General features: G+C 37.6%; 1 protein-coding gene across 3 annotated transcripts in view; it reads left to right on the top strand.

The window, feature by feature from the left end:
* Nucleotides 1–15,184, top strand: part of SRBD1 (S1 RNA binding domain 1) — a 137,285-nt gene that overhangs the window by 82,819 nt on the left and 39,282 nt on the right. For all 3 annotated transcript variants that reach the window (XM_068406691.1, XM_068406699.1, XM_068406682.1), the window contains exon 18: nucleotides 1,875–1,957. In XM_068406691.1, coding sequence (XP_068262792.1) covers nucleotides 1,875–1,957 — 83 coding nt within the window. The remainder of the gene's footprint in view (nucleotides 1–1,874; nucleotides 1,958–15,184) is intronic.

Here is a 15,184-nt window from a genome sequence, read left to right as displayed (position 1 = left end):
CTCGGGAGGATGTTATGAGTGTGTGTATAAATATCTGATGGGAGGGAATGAAGAAGAGAGAGCCAGACTGTTCTCAGTAGCGCGCAGTGTCGGGATAAAAGGCAATGGGCACAAACTGAAACACGGGAAACTACATCTGAACCCAGGAAAACACTTATTTACTGTCAGGGTGGTCAAACACTGGAATGGATTGCCCGGACAGGATGTGGAGTCTCCATCCATGGAGATAGTCAAAACCCAACTGGACATGACCCTGGGCAACCTGCTTCAGCAGGGGAGTTGAACGAGATGACGTCTGTCCTCAAGATATCTGTCCAACCTAAACAATTCTGTGATTCTATGAAGGTGCTTATGTATTTTTATCTCTCTCTCTCTCTCTCTCATAGGTATATGATAATCATGCTCATGATTTTATACGTACATGTGTGTGTATAAAATCAGCTGTTGACCACTGTAGATAGCTCCAGTTTTCCTATTTAAACATTATGTATATGTTGTTGACCAAACCACCATTGCATATACATATTTACTCCTGTCTATTCTTCCTCTGACCCTCTCTTGATTTTTCTTAAAAATTAATTTAAATATAAAGTAAATTTTAGGAAATGTCTCTTGGAATGACTAATGCCAGCTGCGGGGGTGCTTCTGGAGATAGCTTATAAAGGATCACAGCTTGCTTCGGTCCCACTTCATGTCTTTCATTCTTGCACAAGTGCACAAGCAACAAGGCCTGGCTTTAGTTTTTTGTTTTGGGAGGATTGTGGGTTTTTTTGTTGGGTTTTGTGGTTTTTTTTTTGTTTGTTTGGCTTTGTTTTGTTGGGGTGTGGTGGTGTTTTGATGGTTTTTTTTGTTGTTGTTGAAAGATCTTTGCAGTGCTTCCAGACACTCCTGTTCTTTGTCAGTGTTTACCGCAGTAGGTAGAATGCATGTTCTAAGAGCTGCTGAACCAGCAAGCCTGTCCTTACTTTACTCAGGAGAAAAAAAGCTTATAAATGTAATACTGGTAGAGCGGAACTCTTATAGTTCAGTATAGATGGAAGGGAGCACAGTTGCAGATACTGAGTTCCATTCTGCACAATTAGACCAAGGTTGAGAATTTACAAATTGACATTTTGCAAATAAGTATTTGTTCTGAGATTTGAGTAAGTAAAAGGATCAATCATTCATCAATAAATATAGGCTTCAAAAGTGCAGTCTTGGTTCAACGTTTGGATTTAGAAGACTAAAGTTTCTTCCAATGTGCTCTTAATAGCACCAGAAATGCTGGAAATGGCTTTTTTTTTTTTCTAAACATGGTTGTAATAATGACAGATTGCTAATTGATGTGTTTTGGTATGCAGTTGAGATTAGTAAAGTTCAAGAACCATTTTCAAAGTGAACACTGAATTTTATGGTTGAATTATATAAGTATATAATATATACCTTAGGAAATACTATATTTGATAAAGAAGTCTGTGAACAGTTACTTCATTCTTTTTTAAATGTTTATTTGTTTCTACATGTGATTTAAGGTTAAAGGATATTTCAGAGTTTAATTTTAAATGTTACATGTACATTTTAGTCTGGATACAAGGGGGAAAATTCAGTGTACACAGTCCTATTTGTTAACTCTGTGGCCTGAAAAAACTTTTTTAATGTCATTATTACAGTTTGAAATCTCCTTAGGTCTTTGCTTGAATTGAAAAGTTTGATTAATGTACATTTCATGTCCTGTGTCTGACAGTGAAAAAGGGTTCTGCTATATTATTGATTATTTCCAGGTTAAAAAAGAGATTAAATATGTAGAAGAGTTTTTTAAAAAAAAGGCAAAAGCAATTATATGATTCTGATTTTTAGCTAAAACCCATAGTTTTTTTTCTAATTCTATTTTTCAGTTTCCATAGCTAGACGCGTCCAAGACCCATTAGCTGAGCTAGTGAAAATTGAGCCCAAACACATAGGAGTTGGAATGTATCAGGTAAGATAATACATATCATTTAATGTAAGTAATCTATCATGATACAGAGCAACACCAAAATGCTGCTTTATAATTGTCAGCTGGTTACATCTCTTTTAAAAGACCTTTGTCGAGTTGATAGGATGGTAGTAAATACTTAGGAGCCATAGACTGCCTCTTTTTTTAATCTCTACTTTTAACGATTGTGATTGAGACTCTGAAATGGCTGTAGCCAGACTTACAGTCTATTAAAAACATCAAATCAGACAAGTAAGTGATCTGTAAAGCTTTGTCTTTTTTTTTGTATTATTACAGCAATGGGGTTTTAGCTCTTTGTGTAAAATACAGTGAGATATTGATCCTCCATTCAGAAGCCATTAATTTATACTATTAGGTGCATTCCTTCTTAGAAGTTTGTAATAAAAGCATTTGTTTTGAAGTTTTTCATTTACTAAAGCTGAATTGGAAAATGTTTGACAATTCTTATTTTTATACATTTTTGTAGGTTATTTCTGAGAAGTAACTTTTACCTTCAAAGTGTCTGTATTTACAAAGTGAATGGTATTGAGAACTGGTATATAAGTTATTGTCATTTTGTAGCGTATTGGCATCAATTCAGGAAAACATTTATACATGTGCATAAGTCCCACCTAATAGAGAAATTAAAAAAAAAAAAAAAACCACAACAGAAAATTCAGCATGTGCTTTTCTCTAGATTTTTGAAACTACAGAATGTGAGTAAATTTGAAAGGCTGGAACAGAAGTCAGAAACCACAGAACAGTCTGGATCTGTGCTTTTCGGTTAGCGCATGAGAGTTCATGGAATAGAATGCAATTAGCAGCCTAGAATCCTTCACGGCCACTGCTAAAGGTGGAGTGGCAAAGAAAGGTGCTACGAAAAATTTCAAAGTGTATATCCTGTTTTGTTTTGTTTTTGAAGAACTGAGGTCAACATTTGAGTTAAGGTAGTGCTCAGTGCTGCTTTTGCAAGCCCTACTTGTATTGCCACAGCCTATAAAATGTACTTGTGTTGCTTGCTAACTGTAAAACTAACTTATTTAATTAATCTTTCAGTATGAACTATACCATAGTTTTTGAGGAAAATTAAGATTGAAGGGCTGAAATACTGTAGATTTATTTAACATATGTATCCAGATTTCAGTAAAAATGTGTTTTAATAATGGCAGCTATGAATCGGGGAGTGGTCATCTGGCAAAAAGAGGAGCTTCAATCTGAAGCATAGTTGGTTTCCTTACTTGTGGAGACCCACTGCTTGTATTTATAAGAGTAGTAGCAATAACAACAATAATGAAAAGTGGTACAGATTTTTGTTGGTCCTTGCTTTAAGGAAAAAAGTATTTAACAAAAACAATCTTGAAATGCTATGTCAGCACTTTGAGAAGTTGGTTGGTTTTTTTTAAACAAAATTTTTAAAAATCAATTCCAAAATGGAATATTTTACTATTTGAAGTATACTATGAATTCGTAAGTACTAGGAACCTGCATTGCTGTGACTGGAAGGTATTGATTTAGATGCACAGTATCTACTGTGGCCCACGTGCACATTGTATAAGCCTACACCTAAAGCAAAAAGGCACGGAGTTGGTGGTTGTATGGTTTATGGGAGCATGATATTATCAGACGAATGTTGCAATGGATGTATTGCAGCAGTTCACTACTGCATCAGTGACTGAAGCTGGTGTCATTTACTTTGCGCTGAAACAGAGCAGGGTAAGTACCACATTGCTGGCCCTTTCAGAGAAGCTTCTTGGTCCACTACAAGTAAATGCCCAACTGCATTATTTGTTCATGTCCAAATTGGTTATATGAAAAGTTTCAGAGAAATAATTCCTAAAAGCCTGGAAGAGGTAGACCTCAAAAATTGTTCATTCCCAGCTATCTGTGCTTTCATCATGGTTTGGATAAATCCTCTGAGATAGATACACGTCCTGTCAGAATTCTTAAGTATCACCACAGAAGCTATAAGATTCTCGTTCAAAGATACAGAAATTTCTAAGGTACTAGAGCTTTATGTGACACTACTGAAAGCAAATTTGTATTCTTGAAAGCAAAGTCAGAAGCTCTGCTGCCCTTTGGGCTTGAGAGCTCTCTCGTGGCAGGGGAGGGGAAGGGAGGAGAAAATGAATTAAGCTGTTATGACTGGTCTTCCTTCAGAGAGAACAGTCACGTGCTGCCACCTCAGAGGGCAGGCATGTAAAAAGCTGTTGTGTTGTACAAGGAGTCCCAGAGTAATAGCTGACATAATCCCTCTGATGAAGAGTATATCAGGTACAGAATTTTATTATCCAGGACAATTTGAAAGGTTTTATTACATTCTAATTTATAATCTAATGGCTGGCTGTAACTTTTTTCTTAATTTCTGGGGTGAAATATGCAATGTGCAGTCTAGATCAGAAATGTAACAGGCTTTTCACAGAGGTGGTTACTTTCTTAGCCCACTGTAACTATAAACCTAGCATTTAAATATGACCTCTCCTTTCTTAAACACTCTGAAACTGATATTTAAGCATCTGACAGATCCAGGTTTTGGCATTCTTGTCCTGAAGGACAGAGAGCGGTTAGTCCTGCGCTCAGCCTCTGCCTCTTTAGGCAGAGGCAGGCTGAGACTGTGCTGCTGCTGGTGACCGTGGAAGCTGGGTAGCCCAAGCATGAGGGTAGTTTCTTGAGGGATGGTTGCACACTCACTGTGTGTTGATCAAAGCGTGAGCTCCCTGAAGGGGTGGTCCTGCCTTTTCTGCTACTTCTACCCAAGTGCCCCAATCCTTTTCTGGTGCTGGTGATAGCTACGTGATATCCTGGGTTGGCATAAGGGAGGGGCAGCAATTCATGGCTTGGGGGAGGAGTTTTGATTGACTTGGGACATGGCCTCTCTATCTGTTTAAGATAGCCAGAGGTCCCAAACTACTCTACTTGAAAGGCAAGGGCAGAGACATTAATTTTCTGGGAGATTTTTCTCAGAGGTTGGAGTGAGAGACTGGTGAAGCAAAACCTGCCTGACTAAGGATGTAGCTTTTGCAATGGGACTGTGGCACAGGAATATTGTATGTCCAGCTGAGTGACCCCTTGGGCAGGAGCTGCTGCTGCTATCAGCAATGACAGTAGTGCTACAGGAAAGTCAGGTGATCACACATTAAATCTGCTGCTCGCAGTATGAGCTTTCTCAAAGCCCATGGAGTGTGTGCCCCCACCCTACGAGTGCTGTGTGAAGGGGCTGCATCCTTCCATGGGATTTTGGGTCCCTCCCACCTGGCCTTTTGGTACTTCACATGGATGTTTGTGATAATATTGGTGTTTTCTGGTTTTTCTAGTGCAAGTTTTCAAAGCAAATGTTCTCATTTGGGTACGGATACTCTGAGTAAGGAAATAAGAGTCTCCAGGTAGCAAGAGATCTCTGTAAATGGAGTCTCATCAGTTGGGGTCTGTGTTTACTTACTTTAGATGGCAGAAAAATTTGAAACTCATACTTCACCACCTGCTTTTATTCTCATTTCAAGTTACAATTCTGAGTTTGTGCACCACCAAGAAAATCAAGTTTGTCAGAGAAAAATAAACAGGCCCTGGATTGCCTAACAGGTATTTCCTTAAACAAAGAGAAGCACAACCTGATTTATTAGGGCCTTAGGGCCTCTCTCAGACTAAGTTCCAGTTGCCTAAAGGTCCTTGTCTTCCTTCATCTTTATCTCATTAGGAAAATTGTTCTTTCCTCCCAGACAGGAACTTAGCCAAAATTAATTTATCACCTTCAGGCTATATTACTATGATTTCTTCTGTAGTTGAACATGAAGATCGTGCTCAGACTCTGCCTGATACAGAGTGTGTTAGCCTTGCCACCTCCCCATGCCAGTTCAAAGCTAAATTCCTATTGAGGAAGAAGCAATTAGTGGCTCAAGACTTTATTATGCTGCAAACTGAATTTTGGCTGATGAATTACCACTATGGTTGTAATGATCTTGGAAGATGTAGATAAAAGCTGAGAACAAAGCTGCTGCACAAAGATTGTGGTTAGGGAATTGAATTCCAGAGCAAAGAAAATGAATAAAAAGGATGACTAAAGAAGAAAAAAATTCCTTCCTCTCAAATAGAAACCCAGGTTTTCGCAGGAGAATAAAACAGCACTAGAATCAACTTTATCTCCACCAGTCCCCATCAAAGACAAATAGCCTCTGGTAAAGGGGAAATTAAATTAATAAACTTTTTAGAAGTCAGACCTGAATCTGTATTATAAGGCAGAGAAAGGAGAAATAATGCTAAGGGACTATGTTAAGTTTGGTTGGTCTTTTGTTGTTCACTTAATGTGCAAAATCCCTGGATGCTAAAAAAATCTGTAACCTCTAGGGAAAGAGCTAGGTGGAGCTCAAACTCACCTGTAGTCTAAGAGCAAAATATGTGGTGTGTGTTGAAGGATCAGAATTTTTGACAAGTCATGTATAATAATAAAAAATGTGCACCATGTCTGATCTTGAAAAAGCAACATCCTATTTGGTCTTTATAATTCTTGGAGCACAAAAATCTCTTCATTATGTATTTTTTGTATGTGGTAACATCTTCACTGTTTAACACATTTGGAAAATTAACAACCCAAAAGGATGCAAGAGATAATATACGTAGTTTTGTAACCTCTGAAGTGGGAGGATGCTTAAGTCCAGATGCTGCTGGAATAAATGGGAAATAAATAAAATTTGTCAACAATAATCTTAAGTAGCAATTCCTTCAGGAATTAAAAATGGTTGAGCTAATTCTTCGTTTATTTTCTATATAATGCTGGAGAATCCTGATCAAAGGAGAGTTTCATAAAGCCTAATGAGAATGCCTAGTAATAATTAAATTTGGAAATGCCTTTTCTGTCCCTCTTGTTCTTTTCCCTCCCCGTGTTCCTCTTGCTACTGAAGTGCAGCAGTGTTGCATTTGATTATTATCTGTAGGGCATTTTATTACTTCAGTTGCAATTTGGTATGCCTTTTAGGCTTAGGTTTTTCCCCCCCAAAGATGGGTAAGTTTTTTTTAAATGACAGTGCAACTTTAGGGAACACTTTTAATCAGATATACTTCCTCCTTATTAGGACCAGTTTTTCATAATTACAGTACTGTGGATATAAACCAGTTTAAAATCTACAGCCAGCTAGTTAATACCAAGGCATCTCACTGAAGTCATATCTCAGTTCCTGTAGTAAAGGAGGGAGGCTTTTTTCCTTTCTCCTAGGAGGTCGTGAAGAATGCTTTCTGCTGTCACAGCCCATCCCTGTGTGGGTCTTTCCTTTCCTGCCCCAGTGCCAAAGCACACTCATGCTGATGAGGGGGAACTGGTGGGCAGTGGTGGAAGGATGTTACTGGCCTCTCCTGCACGTGGCTGCAATTGCATGTAACCCTTTTAGTTTGTTACATTCTTTAATCATCAACTTCTTCCCTCAAAAGATGTGAGTGGTGTCACCTCTGTCAAGTCTTTCTAAACTTCCAGTGGGTGCCTGTAGTGATGGGATGGGTATTGGAAAGGTGTGGCATTAACCTCATGTTTGACAGGAGTATAATTCCAAATCTTACTACTTTTCTCCACACCCATCATGAAAATTATTTATGTGACGCAATCTCACTGTATATTAATGCTTAATAGCTACTAATGTTGGAGATATTTGGGAGATGAACTATTGCAAAATTTTAGAAATACAGGGATCAAAGGGACCTCAAGGGTATCTCTAAATGTAAGAGTGAGATCATATACAGTTGGGTCAGCTTGATACAACTGTGGGTTGAACAAGCCGATGCATTATTTCCATTTGTTGTTTTTCCTGCAAGAAAAGCTGGCTTGTCTCTTGCACTGCAGGTGTTTGTCAGCCTATTTTTACAAAACCCTAGCAAGGATAACTTAGTAGCTTTATTTGTTCAGCCATTCTGAGGCTTAGCAAACTTCAGATGTATTTCTTTACGATCTAAACCAATATTTTGGGTAAATTAAATGTATTGTGTCTCTAACAGTGGAAACCTGAAAATTAGTGTTTAAATAGGAAGCTGCTAGCAAAAAAGCTGTGCAGTAGTTGGTGAGTACAAACAAGAGTTGTCATAATCTGAACATTGGCCATCACAAAGAATTGGTGTGCGGTTTAAGAAAGGCTTTGTCTTCATTTTTCCTTAAAATACATACACATTTTTTAATGGTGAAATATAAGACTTTGTGTCCTTCTTGGTGTCTGATTTTGGTTATACATCCTTCTATATGCTTTTAATTAATAACATGGAGCAAAATACTGGAGCTGGCTCCTTTTTTTCAGTTAGAAATGTACATCTTTCACTGAGTATTTAAGAACTTTATTTCACTTCTATATTTTTTTGGTTAACTGACCTATAGGGTATATGAGTAGTTAGGTGTGTTACTTGGATAGTATAAGAGAATCACTCATGTATGATGTGAGAATATGGTGATACACGATGTGCAAGAGTCTCTTTTTTAAATCTCTGAGGTGTGATTGTCAGAACCACCTCAACCTTGAGCTTGCTTTATTAAGCTTATTAAAACAACTTTATGTTGGTTTGCAACTTATATTTTTGTGATTAAGAAAACAGGATTTCTTATTAGGTGAGCAGTGCTTTATACTGTGTGATTCACGTAGCTCCTGTGGAAACTCAGTTCAGCAGGAATGTTGTTTGCTGGTCAGAATTGTAGGTTGCAGGTTTCAACGCTCAATTGAACAGTCTGTCTACAAAATGCTTCAGCATTCCTTCTGTATTACTGCACTGAATTGATACATACAGTTGCGCATAGAATGCGTCTCCTATAACTGCAGTTTTGTGAGCTTGCCTGTGGTTTTCTGTACTTTAATTTAAATGGTTGTGCAAAGAGAACCTTTGCTTAAACACTAAGCGTTAAAGGATACCAATGCTCACACGTATGTATCTCACAGTAATGAGACCACTTATTAATGAATGTGTATCACTCCTTTTTGGCAGTATATGGCAGTTAACTGTGGGTGTACCTTAAGTTGAAAAAACTTATAATATGAAGTATACTGGTGGACTGCAGTCTGGCTGAAACTGCAGGGTATGATGAGAGAAACTGGCTGTTCCTGGTATTAAATAAATTCCGAAACAACACAGACTAAAGGATATGTTGCCATTATTGTGAATAAAAAATTTATTATAGTAACTGGACAAATTCTGGGCTGCTTCTGTATTCGTCTCTGAATGAATTCACTGGGACTTGAGAGACAGGGGCATGCAGGGTAGGGTTTCACAGTGCTCTTAGCTCTACTCCTCAGTAAAGGAAACTGAAACCTCTCCTGTGAACCTATAGGCTCCTGCAAAGAGACTATAGTCACAGAATTTTTTTTGCAGCACACTGTAAGGAATTGCTTGCTTTGAAATTTGTGGAAAAGGGAGAGGAGTACTCAAAGTTTAAAGGTGTACAAAAACTTTTTGAGGGATGGGGTGTGGTGGCTTTACCTATAAAATATTGTTAAAGGCAGGCAAAAAGTGTATTGTCAGTAGGGAAAAGGTATATTTAAAAAAGTGGATAAGTAGACTGGTGAATACATTTGTGCTTAATGCAGGATTTCTAACACCCAGCAACTTAAAGATTCCTTAATTGTTGTGTAGTAGTGAAGCATTAGCTCTGTGAGGAAAGGAAAATCATACGTGTTTTTTGCCCGACGCCATTTCTAGGGTAAATGATGTGCTTCTCATTTTGAAAAGTAAAGTCCTGTGAACCAAGCCAGCTGACATCTATGGGAACAAAATCTTTGCAGACAGCTTTGTCAGGGAGAGGTAGTCACCCTGTAATGTTTTCTGGATGCTTCCCCACCCCAGTGGAGTAGGTGTGCAAAATTTAAGGTTCCTTTCCAAATAAGTTACGCCTCTGGCAAGTTTGTGTGATTTAATCTTCAGCAGCAGTTTTGCTGGCTGCCAGGGCTGGTTTATATTCTGGAACTTGGCAGAGTCTCTTTGGTTGTGTCTACCTGTTCTCTGGCTGGCAAAGAGTAATCAACTGTCCCATCAGGAAAGCACAATAAACTTTTGCTAGCCTGTTATGGCTGGTTATAACAAAACAAAGGGGTATTATAGAAAGAAGGTAAGAGTTGTGTTAGTACTGATTCCAGTTAGCACACTCTATATATTTACTGGCATCTCCAAGAAGACGTGCCAGCTCACTGAGGTGTGATGCTGCCCCTTTAAGGAAACTATGGAAAATGTGTGCATGTGTATTTACAGAAAGTGCAAGAGCACAGCGGTATCACCGCATCTGCACATGTCACTCACGAAGCAGCCCAGGGACTGCATCTCTTTTCACTGCTGTCACCAAAAATGCCCTGTAGACAGCATTTGAAAGCTTGTCAGAGATGTGCCTCTGTAAGTAACCTGAACTTCAGGTAAATTTTAGACGTTACCGCTAATAATCCCCCTCTTGCATTGCTGCTATTTATTATTAGAGAGTTTTATCTGCATATGTGGGGTTTTATAGAGCTTCTGAGGTTTTAGCAAAAGTAGGGAAGCTGCAGAAGTGTTGGTATACTGAGGTGGGATGATCTAAGGGTATTGATAGGAAACAGCTGCTGGTCAGCTTTACCCTCCCTTGTCCGTTTGTTTCTGATTGCTTAATTACTGGCTCTCTTGGCAGAAGTTTGTTAGGAAGTTTTGTGTTGCCATATGACAATGGACTTGGTGCAAACTCTCTTGGTGCAAACTCTCTTGTGCTCTAATTGGATTAAAATTGTATGTGTTACTGTTCATGAAAACTTGGTGTAAAGATTGTTTACTTCCAGACTACCACAAAAGTGACCTGAGCAGAATTGCCCAGGTATAGGGGTACCCTCTATTCAAGCCTGTTTAATATTTCAGTTTGATTTTTTTTTTTTTTTCCTTCTCCTTTCCGTAAATGTACTTAGGCAGAGCTAGTTCAAACACAGATGAGCTGAGTTACAATCCAGCCAGGCAGGTTTAAACTCTTTTGAGAGACTGTTCTGACGTGGGAGCCAAGTGGCAAGAGGAGCAAAATGGGAGTTGTGAGGGCTGGGATCCTGCAAGTACGGCTTCTCTGTGCATCGTTTTGGAAACACTTGGTTGACTACAAGCTGAAACAAAAAAGAGGATGATAAGGTCTATCTTTCCAAAAATATTTTGATTGAACAGCTTCCGAAATGTGTGAGATGCTGTTGGGTTTCCTGTTTATATTTCAAGTGTTTAATAACTTTTAAGTGAAAATACACAATTTTAGCATTGAAAAATTGTTCAGCTCCTTTCATCTAGGCTTCATGTAAATTTTCATAATTTAAGTTCTTTACATTTTTGAAACATTCTTAAAAATACTACAGTAAAAAACAGCCAGAGAATCGCAGATTACTCTTGGCATAACCTATATCCATGATGTGATATTTGTGTTCATAAAACTTGTGTTTCAGGCTCAAGCATTCATCCTTTATGTGAAGTAAGTTAATCTTTAAGACGCTATGTTATGAAGTCGGATTTTAATGTAAATATTATAATGATAACATTGATTAAACTATGACCATAGTAAAAGCATCTCTTTAGTGTCCAAAGTCAGGTAAAAGCGGCGGTGGGGATGTGAATCACTTGCTTTGAATGTGTGTGGGGGGTCAACTTAAACATCATGAATGTAAATATTATTTGTTAGTGGAATTCCGTAGTCACTGCTTGCTGTGCAGCAGTCATCTGTTGCATCTGTTGTTTTGGTTTCATGAATTAACAGTATATTCATTTGACTCATAAGGAAAAATACTAATATTATCGTACTTTTGAGTGATTCCATGTGAGTTCTTAGCACAGCAGCTGTTGACTTGATATCCAAAAATCTGGAATCAGCAATAAATTTGTATTCAGAGACCATAAGTGGCAATTAAAATTCTGATGATATTTTAAACCCATAAACGGTTTGTTAATATGTATGGTTCTAGTGGTAGATATTATGTAAAATAAGAACTTGATATGTTTTGCACTGAAATATATAAAATAGTTATTCTTACTTAGTTTGAGCAAATATCAAATTATGGAATGCTGCAAGAACTCTTTCATGGGTTCACTTGAGCTATGAATTTGTTTTTCTCAGTAACCGATTACTATAAAATCTAAGTAACTCATAAAAATCCTACATTCTATCTTTAAGTTGTGGTGCGGTGTTAGTGTACATATTTTTTTAAATATTGGATCTGTGATCAAATTTTTACTCTATTCCTTAAAGTAAAATGATCTTGAATTAATGTAGGATGAATTTTAGTGTTGCTGTTCCTTATAATAATCCTATGACAGTTATGTCATTCAATAGATATCACTGAAAATTGTAGTCTCTTTTCATTGAGACAGTGTAACATGCAAGCTCTCTCTGATATTTTTTTAATTTGTTACTTTTTAGATTTTTATCCTGCTAATAAAACTTTTTCTAACAAACAGTTTTGAAAAAATCATTTTAGAAACTAAAATCATGTTTTACTAGACAGTGATTAATATCTGTGACCTTTATTTTTGGATCAGGAACATAAATATACACTTTTTTGTGTGTCAGTCATTGTCTAAGATTTCATCTTTGTTCTGCTTTCCATTACATACCATGAATTATATGAAATTAATTTAATCGCTACTCCAAACAGAAATTAAATGTGCCCTAATCCAGAGTTACGTTGTTTGCTTTTACAACTGTAAGTCATAAGTAATTAATTTTCCTTGGAAAATTAATTCACTTACCATTCCCAGTAGCATCATATGTTGACACAGGGTTATAGATAGTTTAATATTTTTGTTCAGCATGTTGGCCTCAACTTTGGAAGACCTTAAAGCAAAACAAATTCAAATTTACTCAACTGTATATAATTCAGGGTTATTTAAAGTGAATGTTGTCTTTATTGCTGTCAACCAGCTGACGATGATGATTCTAAAATTATATTCAGTCTTCCTGAAAACGAAAGTCTGTGGACAGATGTGAGTTTTTTCTTAAAGAAAAAAAATGTAAAAATAATAAAAAAATTGTTTCACATCAGACATTTGGATTACATGGCCACTGGAATGCCATCAGGACTAGAAAAATTTAGCTCTTCAGAGGACATAACTATATATTACAAAGCCTTGGGCTAGAGGAAATTTTTTTTCAACATGCCTTATGTTGCTTGAGACGCTAATAGGTGATTCATTATTCCTGTTGCACTCAGAAATTTCTAAGTTGAATTAATTTGGAACATTGTTTTCCTTCCTGTATTGTTGTGTACAGAAGGGCAGCTCGCTGCAGCGCTGAAGGGGAGCGCAGGCACTGGTGTGGGTGGCCCTGCTGCCCACAGCTGACTGTCCTTCAGAGATGGCATTGAGTAGTGTGGGCCAGAAGTCTTCCGGAATGAGAGAGGCAGCTTTTAAGTCTAATCTTTCAAGTTTGCCAGGAGGACCTCTTTTTCTTTTTTTTTTTTTTTCTTTTTTTTTCCTCTCCTGCACAGCTCCATAAAACATGGTGTTTATTACTTTGGTTTATTTTTATTTATTTGAGTCTCCCGGGTGAAACTCCAGTGACGGCAGTGTTGCAGTTCAAACAAGCAAGGGTTATTTTATAAATGTCCCTTTGTGAGTTGGTGGCTGCATTTTGCCTGAGTGCAGGGGGTCAGTATCAGTGACATTTAATTTAGAATTTTGGGGGTGGAAAGTAGAAATTGACATTTAATTCCAGTGTAAAGTTACTGCTAGATCAGGCATAAAAATATTCTTGCATTAACAATCACAGGAAGAAAATAAACTATGAGAGCATTGACAATATACAGGGGTATGGCAGGCTTGTGTAAAATAGAGCAGTAGATGGAAGAAAATACTTTGTCAGATGCTTTTTTCACTACAACAGGTTCTTATCAAGTAGAGAGTGTACAGAAAAGTATTCTACTGATAGAATTAGGTTTCTAATAATAGTGCCAGCAAAGGTAATTTCATCTGTACATAGCAAAATTGTGTAGATAAGTATTATTACACGTCTTATACATACATGCATGTATATGCAACATCGATGAATGTGTTGACAGAGATCTCCATTAAATTCTGTATCTGTTACTTTCAAAATCAATTAATCTGAGTTTCCTGGTTCTACAAAAGACACTTAATGCCCCTGTGTGTATCTGTTAATGTAACAGGTCTCAGCAGGTGTTGCTTGCTGTTTCATTATTGTGGCTTAATTACTTTCAAAGGGCTTCACTATGATATTTAAAAATATAAAATCTTCTGCAAAGAAAATGTCGGTCTGGTGAACCAAGTTTGGCTACGTACTTCTGCTTGACAGTCATGTGTGTTGCTGAAGTTGCATCCTACCTACCGCACCAAGCTGTTCATGTCTTCGTTACCTGGGCTGTCAGTTTTAACAAAGCACAACTCTTGCCAAGCCTGCAGAAGTTGTTCATTTCTTCATTTTCACCTACTCTGTGATACGACGTACCTTCCATCTCGGGAAAATGAGAAGCAAGCACCAGCTCTATCCTTTCTTATCCCTTTTTGTAGGAGATTGTGCTGATTATGCGTACGAGCAGCAGGCTCAGGATATCCTGCCCCGGTGTATCAGCATTCTCATTACAGTTACTGTTCTGTGGTACTGTTATCTGTGCAACGTATGTAAAAATGGTGTTGTATATAAATATTTTGGGAACCAACCAAAAGCTGTTGCTGTTCTTACGAATTTCTTGGCAGTAGGAGTTTGTGTTTCTTTTGGGAATATTCCCATTCATTTTATGATGACAGTGATTGTCTAAATTTGCAAGAAAAATGAAGTTAAAATAATTATTGTTTTAAAAAAAACCTGCAGAAACTATTTCTTCAGGCAAAATTTATAGTTTGAGCTCGACTGTAGTTTTGGATTAGATAATTCGGAGTTGGCACTAAGTCTGAAAAAAACATTGAGCTATGAAGTACAATAGCAAAAAGCCCAAGAAGCATGAACAAATGCGTACAGTATCTCCTAATGTAAGTGCCTGGCTCTTTGGAGGCCACCAAGAAGTCTACAGTGATTGACGTGCATTCTGGCAAAGCTTTTTTTTCTCCCCCCCCCTGCAACAGTGTTGAAGTCAGTCAAAGTGTATAGACAAAGCTGAGTGAATACCAGTTTCCCCAGTACAGGGGCTATTTTTTCAGGAAGTCTAACTCAAACCAGATGTTTTGCTTAGACCTAGAGTTTGTTGCTGCCAAGCATCTCATCAGAGGTCAGAGTTCTGGGCTCAGGGCCCTGCTAGAATTCTTTCACAAATTGCTATTCGGTGAGGTTTTAATCCTAATGGA

The sequence above is a fragment of the Nyctibius grandis genome, chromosome 1, assembly GCF_013368605.1.
Source record: "Nyctibius grandis isolate bNycGra1 chromosome 1, bNycGra1.pri, whole genome shotgun sequence".
In the NCBI taxonomy this organism is placed as follows: domain Eukaryota; kingdom Metazoa; phylum Chordata; class Aves; order Nyctibiiformes; family Nyctibiidae; genus Nyctibius; species Nyctibius grandis.
The sequence above is the reverse complement of the archived record's forward strand: the minus strand, read 5'-3'. Positions and strand labels throughout refer to the sequence as shown.